The sequence below is a fragment of the Grampus griseus genome, assembly GCF_964374135.1.
Source record: "Grampus griseus genome assembly, chromosome: 11".
In the NCBI taxonomy this organism is placed as follows: Eukaryota; Metazoa; Chordata; class Mammalia; order Artiodactyla; family Delphinidae; genus Grampus; species Grampus griseus.
The window spans coordinates 46,642,072-46,664,683 of NC_139005.1; the positions used below are offsets into that span (position 1 = coordinate 46,642,072).

Sequence of the window (22,612 nt, forward strand, 5' to 3'; positions counted from 1 at the left end):
CAAGGCTGAAAACCACTATACTGCAGGAGCCTGTTCACAGATTATTCCACCGTTATTAAGGAGACAGCGCTTTACAGCTCCTTAAGCTATGAGGGGCCCTGCAGTCATTGGTACGGTTCTCACGATCCACAGCTGTGGAGAGTCACCATGATGTCTTCAGTGCCATCATGATGGCTTTGTATGGAGGTTGTTCAATGATTACACTGCTCACTCTTTCAGGAACAATCCAACTTGCCTTGTCAGGCAGAAGCCTGTACCGGGTGACTTTTTTTTTTTTTCTTTTCGGTACGTGGGCCTCTCACTGTTGTGGTCTCTCCCATTGCGGAGCACAGGCTCCGGACGCGCAGGCCCAGTGGCCATGGCTCACGGGCCCAGCCGCTCCGCGGCATGTGGGATCTTCCCGGACTGGGGCACGAACCCGCGTCCCCTGCATCGGTAGGCAGACTCTCAACCACTGCGCCACCAGGGAAGCCCCCGGGTGACTTTTAAGGCTCTTTCTGATTCAGTGGTTCTACAACTCCAGCTCTCAGAGGAAAGGTGGCTACATCCTTGCTTCTAAACTCCTTCTGCCACATTGTGGATTTTAGGGGGGAGGTGCCAAGGGTTTAGAGGAGGTGAGGAAACGGAATCTAAGAGGACATTTTACTTACAGGTGTTGCAGTTGAGGCAGTCTAAACATCTTGGGTGGGAGAGCTGAGATTCGGTTCCTGTTCAGCTTCAGCACCAGGAGTGTGTTGGCCAGACTGTCAAAATACCCAGGTTCCATGGATGTCACTCGGTTGCTGTTGATATACCTGTTGAAAGTCTGAAGATGAGCTTCTCTTTCTGGTTCTTTGGGAAGTTAAAGTGCATGTATTCTCTGTATATGAAAGACTCTCCAGAGAACCTACCCATCACTTGTAACAATGGACACTTAAAATAATTAACTCTTTACGCCCTTGCAGGCCAATATCGACTATGATTCACACATATCTCTGGGGGAAAAAGTGACTAAAATATTTGAAGATAACAAACATTACCCAATTTTTGTGAAATTCATTTATTAATGAAATACACGGGGGGTTTAATTTTGATTATTTTTTTACAGAATCACTTGGTTTTTCTATAACAGTCAAAGGATGTCTCCATTTTTGTAATCCAGTCGTGTAAGAATAAAATGAAGGCTGTGGTTATCCGGGCTTACAGAAAATTACCAGTCAGTAAGAAAGGGACATTTTTGATCCATCAGCAGTAAGAAATGGTCAGCGTTCTGGTTCCTATCTTAAAGTTGTTTCCTTTTTTAATATAGCACAATATTTTCATCACGGGTGAAAACTGTTAAAAACAACTTGACTTACAGATATTTGAGTTGTAGGGGTGGAAGTGCAGTTTTAAGCTCTGAAATATTATTGCCACTCAGGTCCAAAGTTTCGAGGGACTGAAACCGTCTCAGATGTCCAGGTAATATTTCCACAATCTTGTTTCCAGCTCTGGATTTAAAGAATAGCACAGATAACAGGGTTAATGGTACAACAATCTGAAAGGTGAAAAATATGTTCTATTTCTAACTCGTTCTTCAGAAATTTGGAAAACTGATTGTTCTACACAGCACGTTAAAAAGTTAAACAGCAACTCTTCAGTCACTTTAATGTTGCATTAGATAGTAAATCATAATTTTAGAATTATGAAAAGCTTTCCGATATAAATCTGGGTGCGTCTAACAGCTGTGGTTATCTAAATGCGATGCACTTAAACTGATTTTTCTTTCTCTTATTTTGTTAACAGTCTTTCTTCCTCATCATTTCATGAAATGGGATATGAAATGATTAGCACCAGGTTGGCATATTCCAGGCACTGGTGTGTTAGTTCCCTATTCTTTCTTCTTGAGTCCTAATTCATTTCTAATTTTTCCCTTGGAAAGCACACACACTACGGGTGCCAATGAACTTAAGATACTCGTCAGATTGGGCTTTTTAAAAGCCATCCTAGAGAAATCTCTTTTTCTTTGGAAATAGCAAGTTTCAACGCATTGCCATCGTCTTCAAAACCAGTGGATAGGCTCCAAGGCTTTGACTATTATAAAAATAAGAGCACACCAGTCTAAATAACCTCTGGGAGCAATTAGATTTTTTAAAAGTTTCACATTAACTATCTTAAACACCAGACCATGATGTCCAACATTGTAGTCACATGTGGCTCTACATTTAAATTAAAATTAAACATTAAAGTTCAGTTCCTTAGTCATAGTAGCCACATGTCAGATCCTGAATAGGTGCCTGGTATCTGTCAAATGGGTCAGTACACATACAGAACATCTGGACTATCGTGGAAAGCTCTATTGGTGAGGACTAGACCACAAAGGAGAAAAGATAAACAAAATAAAACAAAAAGAGGCCAAGGCAAAGCTTTTAGAAGGTCATCAATACAACAGTTTCCAAGGGGGAGATTCAGCATTCAACAACAATCTTGCTAGAAAACAGGAACCAAAATGATGCGCAAGCCATCTTAACTGTCATATTAGACCAGGTAGCTTGGACTTTTTAGACATTAGGCAGGGGAAAAATGACATGTCAAGGGAGAAGGGCTGGGATGATGGCAGAGTGCAGGGCCTTCGCTTTACAGCTCAAGGAACAATGAAACAACGGAGGGCTCTAAGTAGAACTCTGTATGTCATATAAGTCACGTGCTGCCATTTTTAGGTAAACCCTCACTTAAGGGGAAAACTTAGAAAGAGATTTCATATGTGTATCCTTCTTACCAATAACTGCATTTGTATAGCGTTTTGAGTTCATTAAGTTCTTCTGCATTATTGTAACTCTCAGGCCTCTCACCGTCACAGAAGGTTCCTGAGTTAGGAGCACCTCTTACGTGTTTTCACAAGATCCTCTGCTGTGTGTGACACAGCACTTTTTACGCTGTTGGTCTTTTCTGCCATACTGTGAGCTCCTTTAAAGCAGGGCTATAGATCTATCCCCGTCTTGGAATGTATATGGAATCTAATAACGCTGACGGCATTGGATGCCAAGCCCTATGCTACGCATTCTTCATATATCATGCCATTTAATCATAATAACATTTCTCTGCTGTTGAAATTAGGAAACTAGAGCTTTTAACCTAACAAGTCCAAGTACTCCCCCCAGGCCACCTCACAGAGTAAGTCCCTATTGCTCCCAAAGCAATCCCTGAAGGCTGTTTCATAGAACACAGTTTCCAACATTCAAACAACTTAATTTTGGCAATTAAGTTCTTACTTTCTGGAGGTGAAGATGCACCTCCAGAAAGTCTCGCCACTTCCCACTCTTGCAAAAATGCTGAGCTACTGGTTCCAAACTGCTGTGGGAATCCACACCAGCTCACTGAGCCCTCATCGTGCCAACACTAAGGATGCCCTGGAAACTGGGGTCCCCCCAGTCTGTGCTTGCACCTCAGGAGGAAAAGAGGGTCACCAAGAGTTTGCATGTGTTTGGCAGCCAACAGAGTAGAAGACCAGCTTCCTGAATGTGTGCAAATGCCAGGTGCTGCTCTCCCCAGTAAGTGGAGAAACCAGGTTGTACGTTTTAAATCTATTTAAATAACAATGAACTAACAAAACTTCTCAAAATATTGTGAAAAATCTTCCCTGTGTTACTTCTAAGGACTGTCGGGGAATCGTCTTTTTTGACCCAAGTCATCCAAAAATCTAACCCCATTTTTAAAGTAATCCTATACAAGGTAACAGGCAGGGGTGATGTATACCCTAACAGCTGAACTCTGTGATAATAGTAAGGTTAAAAAAAGTGGGGGGGGGGGGCGCGGTTAGCAGTCCCATGTACAAGTCACAACTATCAAGCCCCTCAGATTCCCATGAAGTCTTACAGATTCTGTTTAGAGTCAAGTCAGCCATGACCTCTGATTCTGACCATTTCCCACATCTGGATTCCTCAGTGTGTAAACCCCTTGATCTAGCTGTGAGGTACAGGGTAATGCAAGTGAGACAATTAGTCAATTTCTACATCCTGGAGATGGATTCAGTCCAAGAGACAAGCCACAGGGCCTCAGGGTCAGGGTGTGTGGGTTAAAGGAAACCACACTTTAGGGGACAAAAATGTTCTCTTAAAAACACAACCCAAATGTTTGCATTACCAGGAAGCCCCCCCCCCCACAAACAGCAGAGTAACCCTGAAACACCCCCCTCTCATCTCCTTCCCTCTCCCTCCCGTCCGCAGCCACTGCCGCCCATCAAATTCTGCATCTGGTTTTGGTCCCCAGGTTGTCTGGGGCTAGCTAGTACAGCTACGCTTACATTTAACAACAAGAAGAAACAGCCATAGGTTTTCGCAATAAATGGAGCAAACTGGTTTCTGGTGGGAGGGAGAGGGAGACCCACAGGTGTCTATCACGTTGCTCAAATAAGGCTACAACTTAGATAACAGGCCATACAATCTTTGGTTTGTGTATTCGTTTGTTTATAAGGTAATTATGAACAAGGTATTAAAACTGCCAATTACTTGAGTGACGAATAAAATTTTCCTTGAAGTTCAAGTATGTTCCAGCCAAAGCCAGCCATTTCCTGAGCTGCACACCTCCTAAATTGCAGTGTGAAAGTGCTCAGTTATAAACGGAGCCTGTACAGTGCGTCTTTGTCAGCACTGCTTCCTAGCACAAAAATCCCTTACAACTGCCAGGATAATGGTCCCTGTATCACAAAATTTTAACTCTGTTCTAATGGAACTGAATTAAATCCAAATACCAGTTTCATATTAGCTCTCAGACTAACTGGCAAATAACCACCTAATAGGTACGAGTTTAAAATAAAAGAAAAAAAAACTTGCTTTATGTCAAACAAGAAGGGTTTAAAAAAAAGACAACTACCTTAAAAAACCAGATTAAAAAATCTTTTTAATCACCTAAAACCCTCAAAATAAACATACTTCATAATAGAGTGGGTCACAAGTAACCACTTCTAGGAGCCAAAGATTCAATTCAACTCCAGCTTCAATTTTTCTCCAAATATGGATAAATGCCAAAATTGATGAACATATTAAAGCACTGCAGTTGATTAATAGTTTTGGCAGGAAATGTGCAATGCTTCAACAAAAAACAAAACAAAACAAACTATCTTTTTCCATTACTTAAGTTAATGTGGAAATGTCATCTTTCCATTGTTCAAAAATCTGTACTCTGAGCATAGGAAGGCGTTTCAGCCTTGTGCAAATCCATCTTAACAACCACGAATATTTTGGTCATCTATGTTTGTTGATAGTACAAGGCGTTCCATGGTCAAATCACTGCTGAGGTCAAGTATAACCAGTCCCTTATAGACAAACACAGACTTGGGGGCCTGGTCAGCTGGAATGCAGATGGTTCCCTCAGGGTTCTCAGAGGCCATGGAAATAACAGGAGGCCCAGGTATGTCAGCCTCGGCTTCTCAGGCCCAACAATCATGGTTTCACTTCGTTGCTAATTTCACCTTTCAGCCTTTGCCAAATACCTTTAAGCAGAAGCAAACCCAACTTATGACATTTACATGATGATATTTGCTCTGGGAGTCCTGAAGATCTGACAACCAACAAGATGGATATGGTCCCTGACCTCACAGCACTGAAATTCTAGTGGGGGAGAACAGGCAGGCAAAAGGGAGTGGACACCAGAGGGATAAGTGGAAGAAGAAAGGACAGTCTCCTAAAAAGTGATGGGAGGGGTGTGGGCATCAGCAAAACTTCCCGTGGCAAGGAGGAGTCTAGAGTTCCAGGCAGAAGCAAGTGAGACCAGGACAAGGCTTCTTTCCCTTGAGGAAATGAGTGGAAACGGGAGAAAGAGGAAGTTGACGAGTGAGGTGCTGGGAGAAGAGAGTAGGTCAAGTGGGACCCTGTAAACCATGTTAGGCATTTGGCCTTTGTCTCAAGATCAAGTAGAGGGAGGAGGACAGAGGATTTCGAACGGCGGGGTGACAATATTCGATGTGCATTTTGAAAAGACTTCTCTGGCAGCAGTGGGTTGAAAGACTGGGTGGGGGACAGGCAAGAGGAAGTACAGAGGACAGAGGAGGGATGGAGGGGCAATGGCGACCGTCTGCCTGGACACCCGTTTTGGGGGCGAAGCACCGTTCTTCCTCTGGTTTCCAGGGCACAGGCCGTGCTTTCCCCCTCCCCTGACATACAGGCTCAGGTTTCCAGCTCTGCAGCCTCTGGACACTGGGACCCAGTTCAGCACTACTGGAGTTCCCATCCACACTCCTCACTACCCCTGTGTTCTGTCTGCTTGTACGAGAGGCCCCCTAAAGCAGGGGGTTCCCTTTTGCTCAGGTGTGAGATGCGACTGACCAGAATAGCCCAGTTCTGGCATTCTCATGTCTGTAATCACTAGGAACATGGACAAATGTGTTATTCTTATACATAAGAAATGTGTGCATTTGTTCTGATACTCGGAACACCTGCAATTAATGTAAACCCGGACTAGATTAATAACAGTAAAATACAATCTATGAGGTTATTGACCACTTGGTACGATGACGATTGGTTCTTTTTGACTCACGGTGATCTCCAGAAAGCATGAGCGTCTCAAAAGAACTTTATGCACACCTAGGTGGATATAAATGGTATGAGTTTATTTCTGGAGTCAGAGAAGAGAGTCCCAGAGTGGAATATTCTTTGTGAGGAACCAGAATATCAGGTTTTTTCACACTGGAATTCCTGAAACCAATTAAAGTGTAGCTTCTTGGTGCATAAGAAATATGTCAATAGTTTCAGGTGTCTCCTACCTACTGCACAACATAAAGGCAGCTGAAGGCTTTGCAGCTTGATGTGTAAAGACGTGCAAACTTGGCTATTTAGAGAAGGTATGCATGTGTGGCATTTTCCTTTTAGAGAGGGTATGTGCAGTGAAATTTAATCTGAAACCATTTTTTTTAACATGTTGCAATGCCCCCCTTTCTTAGAATGCATTACCCTGACCACATCCCTGAAATCCAATTCAGTTACTGCAGCCAAAAAATGGCTGAATCCGTGGTCACTGCACACAACCATAGAGCAAGCACGTTAACCATACTGCCTGGGACAGTTGGCCTGGCCCCAAGGAAATACTGATTGCTATATGTAACTTGTAAGCAACTGGTCTAACACCATTTATAAAGGTATTACAAGCTGTTAAAGAAAACACGACATTTTGCAAACATATTAAAGATCACTTATATTTCCAACAATAACTCCTCTCCTCTCCCAACCCCCCTTCCCCACCAAAAAAAAAGCTTCCTTGAAAACTACCTTGGCTGGAATAACTAACACCCTATAATATTAGGCTTCTTTTAGCAGAGAGACTTAGCAAGCAAAGAACCTCTTCCATGCAGATAAAAATAAACTGTCTCTGCTCATCTTTTTTTTTTTTCTAAAAAGATAATTAAGAAGTTTCATTAAAAGAACACATGTTTAGACTGGTCCACTGGTCCTGTGGCATCTAAGGATAAAGCCAACTGAGGAAGCTTTTGCAAGGAGAAAGATTCTTGATGAAGAAGCAGAGATATTGAGCAGCAAAGGAGCCACCGTAGGAGCAAAGAATCCGTTCTTTCTGCTAAAAGTCAGGTCAACATAAAATATAATTATCTTTTGGATTGTGAACATGATAAAGTTGCCCACAATGTTTTAAAATACAGAGATCCTTCAATAATCAGGGCCCTAGTTATGTGCCAATTATAATACATGTAAGCTTGAAAGAAGAACTATAAGTTGGAAACTCATTTACGCCACAAAAAAACCTTTTTTGACCCCCAAATATAAATTCTGTTTAGTCCTTTTATGTAAACAGAAATTTAAGGGCAGGTCCTAGAAGACAACAGGATCCTAAACAAGATACTTACTCAATCATTATTTTAATCTGAAATAATTGAAGTATATACAGTAAAAATTAACTCTACTTTTATTTAGTAAAATTAAAAAAATTTTCCCTACCTCTCTTTTGAGGCAGGGTCTTCCACAGCCATTTTCACAGGTCAAACCACTGCTATGGTTAAGCTGTGAGTTTGAGTCTCCCCATAAGTTTGTGATTTACTTGTGATTGAAGAAAATCTCTGATTCATATTTGGTTCCCAAAACTCAGGATTAAGTGAATGGATTCAAGATGCTGAAGTGACCAAATAGTCTTAATTAGTCTTGAAACTCTAGATCAAGCTTTAGATTGGCCCATAAGGATGTACCTCAACGGTGGTTCAAGATGCATACATCCATCAGAAAGTGGTATGACCACCACAGCTGCCAGCCAGAAAAAGTAAACATAAAAGTGGGATTCCATACATCAATCAACCTGTCAAAAGTAGGATCTCTTTGAAGCAGCAGTTCATACCACAGCTCCCCAGCAAGTAGATTTTGATTCTGTTCCCAGTTGTATGTCTTGATCTACCATACTTTGTAAACCTTGATTTTCTCACTGTCAATGGGAGGAAATGGAAGGAAATGTCCTCTTCCAGCTCTAAGGAGTTGTGCATTTGGATGACAATTCAGCAAATGACCAGATTTGCTACAGAGGCTTCACATAATCATCATATAAAACTGCAGCCTCTTACAGATCCTGGCCTCACTTTTGGGGGATTTCTTTCCTAGGGGAGTCCCAATTCCTGGCTGCCCAGTCTTCCTTGGTTTACTACCTCATTTTCCTGGGGCATATCCTCCATGAGCTTTCTAAGAAACCATCTGTAGAGGTACTTTTTTTTTTTTCATACTTGGAAACGTCTTTACGGGATTGACAGTTGGGCGTGTACCGAGCTGAGATTAGAAACCATGTTCCTTTGGGTTTTGAAGACTGTTTTACCCTATCACAACACTCAAGGATGTAAGTTTGAGGAGCCAGAGGCCATTCTGCTTCTCAACTCCAGTGTTTCTTAAATTGCAACAGGCACCAGAACTGGGAGTGGGGGGCTTCTTGGAGCACAGATTGTTGAGCCCCACACTCGGGGTTTCCGTTTCGGTAGGCCTGGGTGTGACCTGAGAATCTGCATTTCTACCAAGTTCCCAGATGCTGCTGATGCTGAGGCTCACACTGGGGAGGGGAGAACCACTGTTTATCCTTACAGGTGACCTGCTTTGTATTTGATCTTTCCTCCTCTCAGAGCTTCTCTTTAACCCTGATGTTCTAAAAGAGCACAGTAATGTCCCTCACTGTAGGTTTTTTTTTTTTTTCCATTTGCTGGCACTCAGTAGGTCTTTCAACCTAGAGATGTGTGTTTCATGGCTCTGGGAAATTTTTTTGCCTCTTTGATAATTTCCTCTTTTCTAGTTCCACAGATGTCTCTTCATGGAATTCCAATTAGATTTCCAAGTTGATCCTCTCATTTTCTTATTTTTTCCTCTCCAGTTTTCCATCTTTTTATCTTTTGGTTCTTCTTTCTGAGAGCTTTTCAACTGTCTTCCAACACTTCTATTACCTTTTTAAGTGTCTGTTATATAAATATATATATATATATATTTTGTTATGGTTGTTTTGGCTGTGTTGGGTCTTCGTTGCTGCGCGCGGGCTATTCTCTAGTTGCAGCGAGCGGGGGCTGCGCTACTCTTCATTGTGGTGCGCAGGCTTCTCATTACAGTCGCTTCTCTTGTTGTGAAGCACGGGCTCTAGGCGTGCGGGCTCAGTAGTTGTGGTGCACGGGCTTAGTTTCTCGGCGGCACGTGGGATCTTCCCGGACCAGGGCTCGAACCCCTGTCCCTTGCACCATCAGGCGGATTCTTAACCACTGCGCCACCAGGGAAGTCCCTGTTATTATATTTTTAACTTTTAAGGGTCCCTTTCTTATTTTCTGAAATATTCCTTTTATTATTATTATTTACTACTCTTTTCTTATTTTGTGGATATAACATCTCTCTTCTCTCTGGAGATATTGTTTTGAAGTTCCCTTCTCCTTCCATTGTCTCTGGTTCCCTCTTCCTATGTATTTCGGACTCTGACTTTATTCTTACAAACCCTTTCAAGAGACAGTGATCACTGGCTATCCACTCATATTTAGTAAAAAGCGGCCCCAGAAAGCTGGCTGAGGGCTGTGAGGTAAGGACTTGCTGACTGGTGAGTCTCACCACAGGTGGTCTGTTTCATGATGGATCCACATGCATCTGTCTAATCGCTCAGATCCTCCAACCTCCAGGCTGGTGGGGATAAGCTTGACTGCTCGTGTCTGGGAAGGTGAACAGGAACATAAGCTGAGGGGAGGACTGTCATCCTCATATTCAGATCAGACTTAATTTCCCTGACTGCAGAAGATGCTGCCCTCAATCCCCACCCCTTGCCCAGCTGGGCCTGTGTCCCAAATTCCAGAGACTTCGTTTCAACTCTCTAGAGAGTAAACTTCTAGTTTTCTGCCTCCATCGAGGGAGGGTTGGTCACTGGGCCTTAAGTTTTGGAGGGGGAACCTGGAGGTCTGCTTCTTATAAAACAGTTTTCACCAATGCCCCATTTTCAGTCCTACTCTGCATCCCTATCTTTACCGACTTTGAATTCCTGAAGCATCCTGAGCTTCTGCAGCAAAAAAGTGTTTGCTTCTTTTGGGATTCACTCCACTCTCTCTAAATCATTTACAACTTGTGTGCAGGACTGAAAGATTTTAATGAAATCTTTCATTCGAACTGTCTCCTCTCCTGTTTGCTCTTTGCTCCTGTCTGTGTGCACTTTAGTTCTTTATTTTCATTTTAAGGAGGTTCCAGGATGGAGCAGAGTGAAACAAATGTGCTCAGTCCACCATGCCTTACAGGACGTCTTTAATGGGAATCTGATCAGTGAATAAGACCAGTTTTTCTCTAAAAACCTTCCCTCACAAGTTATTGTAATTTTTAAAATTGAAACATCATTCAACTTAGTCTAACAAAAAATTAGCCTATGTAAATTTTACCTTAAGATGACACTATGAACCAGAAAACATGGCATCATTATTCTGAACCTCAAATTAATAAACAGTTCTCATACAGGGGATTAATCCTGTATGAACACATCAGGCTAAATTAACGTCACGTTATTTTTCTGATATGGTCCACAGACCAATGGGCTAGGAACATCACAAACACAGAATGTCTTGATCTCACCAAGTACTTAACTTGTCCTTGTGAATAAGACACAGAATATGCGGTGGTGATGATCACACAGACAAGTGAGTTTGCATCCCTAGTCTTTATTCAGAGACTGGCATGGACCTTTAGGGAAGATGCTAAGTGGTCTGCTACTGAGGCTGCCTGTGGCCTTGTGCTGTCAACATTTGTATGAATATGAACAGAGATGTGAATAATCAAGTGCAACTCATCCATTAGATATGATCCCAAACCTCTCAATATACTGAAAAGATGGTCTAGAAGCAACTAGAGAAATTAAGCTGGGGAAAGGCAGTGTTTTGAATTTTTAATCAATCATTGAAAAAGGCCTATTTGGAAGCAATTCGTGCGAGAATGACAATAGACTTGGGGACCTCGGCTGACCGCAACTTGGTTATGTGCCAATAACACAACACGGTCCTTAAAAAGCTAACATAATGTTATGCTTCATTAACATCCCATATTCTGGTCAAGAGACACAGTCCACCATGTTCTGCATTACACCCCATCTCAATATCTTGCTCTGGGCACTGGAGGTTAGTGTCATGCTAAAGGACGAGTGTGACAGGAGGACTTCCAGAGTCTAGACCTGCACTGCCCAGCATAATAGCCACCGGCCACATGTGGCTCTTTAAATTTAAATGAAATTTAAAATTTAATTCCTCCATCACACCAGCCACATTTCACGTGTTCAATCCCCATGTGTCCAGCGGCTACCTCAGTGGACTGCACACATTTCCATTATCGCAGAAAGCTCTACTGGACCGCACTGGTCTAGACCCCACATCGTATAGAAAATGGGAACTGGAACTTGAGCCAGGAGAAGAGAAAGCTTTAAGAAGACCTTACAGGTTAAGACTTGTCAGTTTTATGTTACGATGCGGAAAATAGACTGAAGTTGTTCTCCCCGGTCCACAGACCTAGGACAATAGGCAGAAACTACAGAAAGGCAGAGCCCAGCTTAACAAATAAAGAGTCCCAGCAATTAGAACTATTCCAAATGGAACAGCTCCTCACCCAGGAGTGAGCTTTTGTCCCTGGAAGGGCTCAAGGGGAGGTTGCATAACCTCTCTTCCAGAGAGCTCTCTTCAGTGAGAAATGTCTCGTCCAACTCAAAGTTACAAGGATTGCATGCAGACACTCAAAACTAACATGACATGGGTTCTGACCAGTTATATAATATAGTAAACCATTTCTAATTCCCTTCACCCTTTTCTTGATACTTGTATGAGGACAGAGGTGAGGAAGTGAAAGCAAGACTGACAGGAGGAGGAGAATAAGAGGAAAGAGGGATTTATACGATGAACTGATGAGTGTCCTGACTCTGTAAACATGCATTCATCTTTAAAGAGTACTGCCCTCTGTTCCCAGGCCAATACCTTATGCAGGATGACATGGCCATTGGTGATGAAGTACAAAAGCATCTTATTTTCTTCAAAAAAAACTTATGCTCGTTTTGATTCTAACTCCGTATGTTTGTTTTGTTATAAAAAATTTAAAATGGTTTGTGCATTGTAAAACTGACAGTCCCAGAATGTATACCATGTTTATCCTGTGCTGAACGGTACTTGCAGTGAATATTACCTTAATATTTCATGCTGCCTTCAGCCTCAATCTAGAGACTGCTCTATCTACCAGCTAAAGCTTTCTGGAGAGGAAGGGAGACAGCCAGGCCGGTGACTTTAAGTGCTAGAAAGGACGTGCTAATATTTATAACTGTCTTTTCTTTCATGTTTTGAATTTAGTACTTAAGCAACTTGCAGCCAGACAGAGAAGGGGAGGTGCTGGTTAGAGCCCTGTTTCATTGTTCTGGTCTCTCTAACCAACAACTAGATCCCATACCTCTAGGCTACGGAGGACAGCACAGACAGTAAAAGAAGGGAGAGAAGGAGGAAAAGTAACTAGGCCAGGACAGAGACACATGTTGAATCTTGCCTCCCAGTCATGAAAAGCAACTGCTGTAACGTTATTGTTTTGTCTGGTCTTGGAAGCACAAGCCTCACAAGCAGAGAGAGGAGCAGGAGCTGTATTTGATACTTCAAAGCAGCCAACAAAAGGCTAACATGAAGTTGAGGGAAAGGATGAGAAAATGCTGTAGGTTCAGGATAAACACTGGTAAAACAGGAGTTCTTGTGGCAAGTTATACTGGAAGGTCAAGTTCGAGGGACTGTGGGTCAATTTTATGGGCTCCAAGAGCCATCATTGAAGAAAGGTGCCCAACTGGGTCACCAAGTCAAATCTAAGAATGTTGCCACCTTGGAACAAAGTTTTATTAATGAAAATAATTTTAAGTGTGTACAGAGAGGCAGGAACAAAAAGGTTAACTGACTAGTCTCCTCTGCAATTAACTATGTATTAATTTGGACTGGGAAACTGACTCAGTCATTCATTTAGCAAACATGGACTGAGTGGCCACCATATGCCAGGCGCTGAGTTACATGACAGAGTTACAACGGGGAAAAAAACAGACATGATCTCAGCTTTTATAACGTTTCATTCTGGTGGTGGGAGTGGACATTAAAGAATCACAAATATACAACTGAAAATGGGATTGCATTTATGATAACAACATAGACACTGTAAATAAATGAGATATGAAAATGTGTAAGTCTAACTTAGCAAAAGCTGGGGGAGGGTGAGTATTTCTAGGCAAAGGGACTTGAGGCAGGAACAAGCTGGCACATTCCTAGAAATGAGGAATGATTCTAGAGAAGGCTGACAGGAAAAGAGGACTCAGGTCACGCAGAGAATTGTCTATCTTGAGAAGGATTTTTGCTCCTGATTTAAGAGCAATGGGAAATTCTTGAAGGGTTTAAAGAGCCATGACACGATCACAAATTTATGTTTCAAATACAGCCACTGTAACTTGAGAATACAAAAACCTAGCAAATGTGTATTTTGGGGACCAGTTTATGATTAAATGTGAAGGTAAACTTAGAGAGTATTACACATACGGCTCTGTGTACAGTGAGCTCTCTTATGTGCAAATCACATACACACATTTTAAAATCCAATAAAAGATTACAACTTATCATATTAAGGTGTTTATGTGTTTGTTCTGTAAGACATGGGCTTCATGAGCTTACTGCTATTAAACACAGTAATGTCTGGCTTGCTTGTACTGGTGAAGGTGGTGGCCCTCGAATGCAATGTCCTTCACATATGAAGACACTAGTCCATTTATTCTCATCTGTAGAGCACACAGTTGGGGCTGAATTTTTCAGTTAAGGTGGTCAAATTCCTTGGGCTCGTCTACACCCACATGTGGGTAAAGATGGGATACAGTTTGTGTCCACTTCATCAGAACCCTGATTCCCCAGAAACTGAAGTTCTCATTTTGAGTGAAGTGTCTCCCTAATTTCCTTAATTGACATGATACACGGGTGACTGCTTTTCAAATGCTGATTTATATAGGCTTTGGTTTAAAAAAAAACCTTTGTTTTTACCTTTGAGCTTTACCTCCCGGTTATAAAATTACTTAGCTATACCATCACTTGAGAACATATAAAAATGCTTGCCTTTCCCACATGCAGCTTTATTTCTGAGCTGTGAGCTATTAAAATAACAATGTATTTTCAAAGTTATAAGCAGAATTTGGTGAATCATTTAAATAAATTCTGTGCCAAGCAACCAGGCAATAGCCTCTTCAGTCTCCCAAACTGATTTTTCATTAGTCTGATTTGGGGACTGTATTGAGAATGCATGCTTCTGGATGGAATTCCCACTTGACATGGTGCCGGGTTCAGTACACAGTTAACAGAACACTGCAGACCTGACTTCTAGTCATTAGTCCAACTCTACTCCTTTCAGCATACAGAAGCCCACACTCACGTGACTCCCACGCAATGGTCAATTTCCTTTTGTGGGAAAAGGAGGTGTGGCCCTAACATACAGCAAGGCTCAGAGCAGAGAACAGTTCTAAAGGTGGATGGATAACAGGTATTCGGCAAGGCATAACTGTTAATTATCAAAGTCACATTACTGAGGGGTCTATGACACTTGACTTTGAATATGAGCACTGTTTAATGACTACTTGAGCAAAAGGAGAGAAGCAGATTTGGTGCTTAATTGAAATGTAGTTATTTCATTCCTCTGCTTAAAAAAAAAGTCAATTACTCCCCCAAAACCTGTAAAACACCGAAGCTTGATCCCTGTCAGTGTAACCAAGTCTCCTTCCCAGTCTAGACCTCACTCACCCTCTCACTCTACATACATTGAAAGGACAGCCCTCCTCTGCTTCTCTCTATTAACCAGGGCATCTCCTCCTTGGAGTATCTCTTTTTTCTTTATTGTCTGTCTGCCCATTATATTCATTCAAAGCCCCTGGGAGGCAGAGGCCGGGTGCTATTTTTTTTTGTTCTCCAGCACTCAGCACATAGTAGGTGGTGTTCTGGGGGCACTTTAAACAGCTCCAAATCCACCTTATAGTTATATAAACCCTCAGGTTAGAAACGGTGTTCATTTAGTAATTATAATTGAGTGCTCACTGATTTTTTTGTAACTATTTGAAGAGAGCAAAAGTTTTCCTGATAACTCACCCCAAATGCCAAGTTCTTCCTCCCTCCCTCATCTATTGCTACCAGGATAATGTTTCTAAATCCTGCCCTCCTCCGGTGACCCTCCTGTTCGAGAATCCACTGTGCGCCCCCCCCCCCCGCCCCAGTCTCTGTGCCTTCCCCCAGCCCACTGCAAATGTATCAGCAGCAGCTGTGGTCGCTCACGCCATCCGGAGCCCTTTCATGTACAATATGCCATTTGATCCTTCACCGGAACCATATGAGATAGACGGGCAGACATCTTACACTGTTCCTACAGATAAACAAAGCAGAGTTCATTCGCTCTGCCTGAGGTCAGACAGGTCATTAGAGTGAAACAAGACAAAAACCTGGGGGGCCCCATTTCCAGCTCAGGTCTCTCTACTTCCGCACAAGGGCCCGAGATCTCTCATCTGCTCAGATATTTAATGAGAACCTCTTATGTGCCAGAGACTGGACTGGGCTCCTGAGGCGACAGAGAGCTCAGTAAGACACGAGTCCAACCCTGGAGTGAGAGGTATGACACATGCCATGGGAGAACCACAGGTACTGCGCTTGTAGGAGTTTCAAAACTGAAGAAAGAAAGGTCACCACCCTTCTCCAAATTCTACAATGACTACTGTTCATGCTACAGGAATTGCTAAGACTCCCTACTACCCAGGATTGTTCTCCATAGCATATAAATCAGATCAGACCTCTGATGGAAGGCAGGACTCTCATCCCCAAAGCGTCTCCCCTGCAGGAGGACACATGATGTGATGGGGCCACGTCTCAGGTAGACTCAGGTTCTAAAGCCCGTGGAGGGGGGAAGATCATCTATCATTGATACACCCCTGAAAAACCCTTAAAAACACCAGCAAAGGTTTTTTATGCACACATGTGTTCTCTCTCTCTCTCTCTCTCTCAATGATTCCTGTAGGGCCAGTTTTTCCTTTGGTGTTAGGACAGATCAATTTCCTGTTTTGTTGTTGTCGTTGTTTTGTATTTTGAATTTTTAGTTCAGGACCTGATGAAGTAGTTCCCATGCACATTGGGCACAGGGGCTAGGAAATATATCTATCTCTGAAGACCAGTCATCCTCAGTCGTCTGAGATATACAAACTTCAAAAGGCAAATGGGAAAGGGGGCTTTTATTTCCTGCATACTTTCACTTCACACACACTCCAGGGCATGCGCTCGCTGGGCAGAATGGTGAGCTAAATCCTTCTGCTACTTAAATTACTTCTCTTGTGTTCTTCCTTTCTTTCTTTTAATTTTTAGCATTGCTGTTGCTATAGTTTTTTATTTTGTTTCTTGCCAAGCATGCACAGCTGAACACAGGTTAAGACACAGGTAGGCATTTTCTCCACTGTACATTTTTAGCCTCTTCTATAGACTAAGTCTCTAGGAGGAGATCTGTCTGAATCATGTTAAATGCATGTGGTTGTTCCATAAGTATTCCTTAATTCAATGCATATACGAATTAAGCCCCGATTGTATGCCATATAACCTGCATTAAGTACTAGGGAAAACAAGAGTCAGCCCCAGAGGTCTCATAGTCAGGGGAGAAAAATATGAACAGGGTCATCTCATGGCCATGTAGCAGCTGGATATACAAGGCAAGATGGGCCTGGACAGGGCAGGGGAGGCTTACGGAGATGACCCCCACCCCCAGGATGCTCCTCATGACTCCCTCCCTCACCTGCAGACCTTAACTCAAGTGTCACATTCCCAGTGGGCCCCTCCCCTCAGCCCCATTTAAAACTGTAAACTGCTCCCCCTCTTCCACCACACATACTCCTATAACTCCTCTCTCCCTAGCACTTAGTTCCTTCTGATCACATCTCTCTCTTTTTTGGTGGGGGAGGGTGCTGTGTCAGGTCTTTAGTTGCGGCATGCGGGATTTTTTTTTTTTTTTGCGGTATGCGGGCCTCTCACTGTTGTGGCCTCTCCCGTTGCGGAGCACAGGCTCCGGACGCGCAGGCTCAGCGGCCACGGCTCACAGGCCCAGCGGTTCCGCGGCACGTGGGATCTTCCCAAACTGGGACACGAACCCGTGTCCCCTGCATCGGCAGGTGGACTCTCAACCACTGCGCCACCAGGGAAGCCCAGTTGCGGCACGCGGGATCTTCACTACAGCGCACAGGCTTCTCTCTAGTTGTGGCGCACGGGCTCCAGAGTGCGTGGGCTCTGTAGTTTGCGGCACGCGGGCTCCTACAGTTGAGGCACACGGGCTTAGCTGCCCCGCGGCATGTGGGATCTTAGTTCCCCGACCAGGGATCAAACCTGCGTCCCCTGCATTGGAAGGCGGATTCTTAACCACTGGACCACCGGAGAAGTCCCATCTCTTATTTATTTTACTCTCCGTCTTTTTCCTTACATGAGAAGATCAGCCCCACGAAGGCAGGGATTTCTGTCTGTTTTGTTCACTGTTGAACTTTGGCCTTAGAATAGCACCGAACACATAGCAGGATTTGATAAGTCTTCAAAAAGCAGCCTTCCTGACCATCCTAAAGGGCAGCCGACCGAGCTCTCCATCCCTTCGCCCTCCTTTCTTTTCCTTCACAGCCATTATCAAGAACTGAAGTTACCTTTTCTTTTAAAGTTTGTTTACTTATTTTTCTCTCACCCCTCACATGGACAGAAGCTTCACAGTAAGAGGGAGTTTTTTGTCTGCTTTGTTCATTGTGGTGTCCCCAGCACTCTAAACAGAACCTGGCACTGTTTGTTTCTTTGATAAATTTTCGTTGAATGAATGACCGGCATCCCCATGCCTGTGGCTCATGTCCACTGACCACTCAGCTTATGCCAGGCAGGTTTCACTACATTCTCTCTCCCAATCCTCACAACAACCTGATGAGGTGTGTGCTTTTATTATTCTCGTTTTATAGAGTAGGAAGCACAGACAGACTGTACCTTGCCCAAGGGCACAAACTACCAAAGAGAAGAGCCAGCTATTAATGGCAAGCCATCCAACCTGAGCTTTGCTTTTAATCACTGTTCTACTGACTCGACGGAAGCGGCACTATGGGACAACAGGGCCACCATCGCATCAGGTCTACTGTGGTGGCTTCCTCATTATCTGGCCCCTCTAAGCCCCCTCCTGCCACTGCCAGGCCATTCTCCACACTAAAGCCAGAATGACGTTTTCCAATAGCAAAACTAATCACCTCACGCTGCTTTAAGTCACTTCAATGGCGGTGGCGCACACCTGTTGGGGTCCCACCGGCAAAAGTGATCAGTATTTGTAATAACCTCTCTAGAAGGATGACACTGTCATCTCTGAAAAAATGACAGGTTATGAAGAAAAGGATGGACTTGGGAGAAATGCTCTACCTTCGAGATAATAATGAAAAAAGGCTTATCTGGTTATGACAACTTGGCCTCTTCAGTAATTCAGAAATATGTATGTAATATCTGATCAGAATCTCAAGTAGATGTGTTAAAATGGATTTACTTGGGCCCCACCCAAACACATTAATTCAGAATCTCTAGGGATGGGGTCAGGAAATCTACATCTTCACCAGTAATCTAGGTCTCCCTTTGACATTCCTTCATGTAAACCTTTTCAAGTCTAAGATACCAGGCAAAGCACCTGCATGTTGGACGATACCATATAAACGATCAGTGTCAAGACAAGACCCAACTAGCTCTATTTTATGACCAATAAGGCCTCTTGTTCAACAGTAATGTTACATAACTTATGGATTCAAACCTGCCCTAACTCAGGTTACAGGTTTCAAAAATGTCCAAAGTTGGGCAGCTCGTGCAACATACAAGAAGCCAGAACTATCACATCTGGTAAAATCAACTCGCTTATGCCAGGTCAACGGTTTTAGTATATATGCTCATTCCAAAAATTATTCCACTTCTTCCTTTAAAATATACCATCCTGCCATGTGTGGCTAGGAAATTAAGAAAAATAAACACAAAACACAAACCATGTTTTGCCCACAGCGTGCCAGTTGACTTCTGAGCTACTGCTGTGTGGGATTCAAAGGAAAGCAAGTCTATTCAGGTCTTTTACCTCCTGCAAATTCCCATGGTCAGAGATGAGCTTTGTTAATGGGGAAGTTGAATGCTAATCCAACCTTCATTCCAAGATGCTGGCATTCTACCAGGCTTCCCTGACATTATCAGAACTGGTCCCTAAGTGAATTCATCTCTGGCCATGGGTGACAACTGACCCAATATTAGTTGTTGGCTCCTGCAGCTGAGAGAAGAGGAAGGTCTTACCAGGTACAGTCTTCCCTGCATCCAGGCCGTCCAGCTGGCAGAGGCCCTCACCGCACAGAGCAGCAATGGTATAAGAAAGAAATCTTGACAGAAGTCAGATTGTCTTGGGAACTACTTGGAAAGATATGGGATTTAATTGTGGTGCTATAGCAAATTTCTAATCTGAGCCATGTTATGTGGTTTAACTTTTTTTTTTTTTTGAAATTTCAGAAATGTATTTAAGTACTGACTTTTGACTCTGGTTATTTTCAAGTGCTTCTATATAAACAAAAACAGTCTACCCTACGCAAGACAGAAATGAACAGTGCTTTAGAAACAATGACTATGTATTATGAAATCCAAAGAAGCCTACAGAAGAAACAAAACATTTACAGAAAAGAACAGCCAGAGAAGTAAATTTTTCAAGATATTTCACAGATATAAAAACAATGTTTACTATGCACATGGAATTAGCAGCCCCGTGACACAAATTACTCTTTGGAGAGTCTATGTGATCTAGGCAATAAATAGGATCTATCATTACATAAGAGGAACAAAGCAATCCCTGGTTAGATGTACTACGACAAATTAAGGGGAAGAAAGTGAGATTATTCGAGTTCAGTAAAGTTTATTCAGCACTCACTAAAGTGAAACACAAACAAAAATATGGAGAAGAGTTCAGATGTTGAAGGTTTCTAGTTTTCTAATTACAAACTACAGCTTTAAAGTGTAAAAATCACTAGGCTATTTACTTCTCATCAAACTTTCTAATTTCCTTACAAGTTCTTACGCTTTCACCTCTATACCATGCCAAAGAGAAGATTGTTTTCCTCATCCCACCCAGATTCCCAAACTCTAGTGCAGACCCTCTCAGCCATGAATCATGCAGTGACCCTCAAGACCCCCTGAACATGCTGACAGTATCTGCCAATACACAGGACAAGGACAGCAGGGCAAGGAAGTGGCATTCCCTGGGATTTAAATAGGCCCCAGTGGTCAAATGAGAATAGCTAAAGATGTTAAGGATACCCAAAGCAGTATTCCATTCAGACTCCAAAATTTTAAGCAATTGGGAAAGCCAAAACAGGTATTAATGCTAGCATAAAAACCTTTTTTAAATTCAGTGTTTATTTGTCAAATACCAACTGCTTTTTCTTTTATTCCTTTCTGTTTCTGATCTTTGGAAAAACCCCATCAGTATCAAATGTCACTTAGTTCTCATTCAGACAGAGGAAAGCAGACACAGGGGCTGTACCCGTGACTTAGCTGACCTGGGCCCTCAGTAAAAACAAACCTCTATAAACCACCAGATGTAAGCAATTGGGTAGTGATCACTGTAATTAATTGAACAGATTTCCTGAAATTTACTGTACAATTTCAACCCTCCTAACACCTTTCCCAGATACAACTAACAATGGTGCTTTTTTTCTTAAGTTGTTTGAAGGAGGAAAACATTTTAAACTTCAGTGGCTTAAATATATTTTTAAATTACTCAAGATTAAGGTGGTAGATTATTTAATTTTAGAAATCAAACCATGCTCATTCTAAATGCTGTCTTTAAAGGCTAGAAGTTAACATTATTCCAAAACATCTCCACTGCATGAATATAAACACGTGATCTGCCCTAATAATACACAAAATTTAACACAATTTTACTCTTATCTGAAAACTCAGAACTGCAAAATAACATGCAATGATATTTCTAACTTCAATGACCTATTGAATTTTAACTGTATCAAGTCGATATTTTGATTTGATGTTTCTGGACCTTGATTTCCATGGCAGGCGCCACACTTAAAAGAGGATAAAAGAGGATACCTCAGTGCTTCATTATCGACTCCATTTCTCCTCCCCAAATAACTCCGATCGTTCTCCACTAGGAATTATGTAATACCGGATCCACAGATCCCATGTAGACCATTGAGTGATAACCAGAATTTAAGTCCTAGTCACCATAATTAAATACATGTCCCTATGGGGTGAAGGTGGCTTCTCTGAGTCTTGAAGGCCACAGCAGCAATAACAGCATAGTGTTAAGTGTTCTTGTTACAATGATACTTAAAATTTAGGAGCGCGCGCGTGCGAGAGAGAGAGAGAGAGAGAGAGAGAGAGAGAGAGAGAGAGAGAGAGAGAGACAGGCTAGGAAACAAGTCAACCAGTTTAAAGGAAGCTTATTTTGCTTGTAAGATCTGTACTCTAGCCCATATGGAACTGCCCCCTCCCGCCCCCCCCGCCCCGTCCCCGCAAACATACATTCAAAACCCTCCTAACGTTCACTTACAAGGAGAGAAGTGTAATATTTGCTGAGACTGGCCCTAGATTTGGAATGGTCTCCAATTCATTGTTGTTCAGTTTCCTATAAATGCCGAGAGAGAGAGAGAGAGAGAAGCAGATTATGCAATCTGTAATCCACAGAGGTGAAAACTTTATAACATTATTTAAAGATCCCTCCCAAGTTAAAAGTTTTAAATAATTCCCTGTAACCCAAACGTTCTTTACAATAAAATACTGTGATAGGTGGTACATTTGATTCCAACCGCAAGCAGAAAGTAGCTGAACTCACACTTCTCGAAGGCTGTGAAGGTGGCTTGTGGAACTTGCCTTGATGAAAGACAATCTGTTGTGACTTAAGTCCCTATGAAAAAACAAAAATAAAATTATAAGTAGTTTCCAAAAATCACTAATAATGCTTAATGATGGGCAAGACAGAGTATGGATTTATGAACTCCTCTCAACACTAGCGACAGCATAAGAAATAATTGGTCCATCCTGCCCATAAACGAGAGGGCAAACTCCAAAATACAAACTCTGAGGACAAAGTTAGTTCAGGAGGCTGGCAGATTCAAATGCTCCAAGCCCACAAATGTT

The 22,612-nt window shown here is 42.5% G+C and overlaps 1 protein-coding gene across 3 annotated transcripts in view; it reads right to left on the reverse strand.

Moving 5' to 3' along the window:
- Positions 1-22,612, reverse strand: part of LRIG3 (leucine rich repeats and immunoglobulin like domains 3) — a gene marked incomplete at its 5' end in the record, with an annotated part of 46,436 nt that overhangs the window by 18,102 nt on the left and 5,722 nt on the right. For 2 of the 3 annotated variants that reach the window (XM_082665113.1, XM_082665112.1), the window contains 4 exons: positions 651-794; positions 1,338-1,469; positions 22,026-22,100; positions 22,308-22,379. In XM_082665113.1, the coding sequence (XP_082521239.1) occupies positions 651-794; positions 1,338-1,469; positions 22,026-22,100; positions 22,308-22,379 (423 nt within the window). Of the gene's footprint in view, positions 1-650; positions 795-1,337; positions 1,470-19,765; positions 19,867-22,025; positions 22,101-22,307; positions 22,380-22,612 lie in introns of those variants that run through there. The other variant, XM_082665114.1, reaches the window with a different exon arrangement.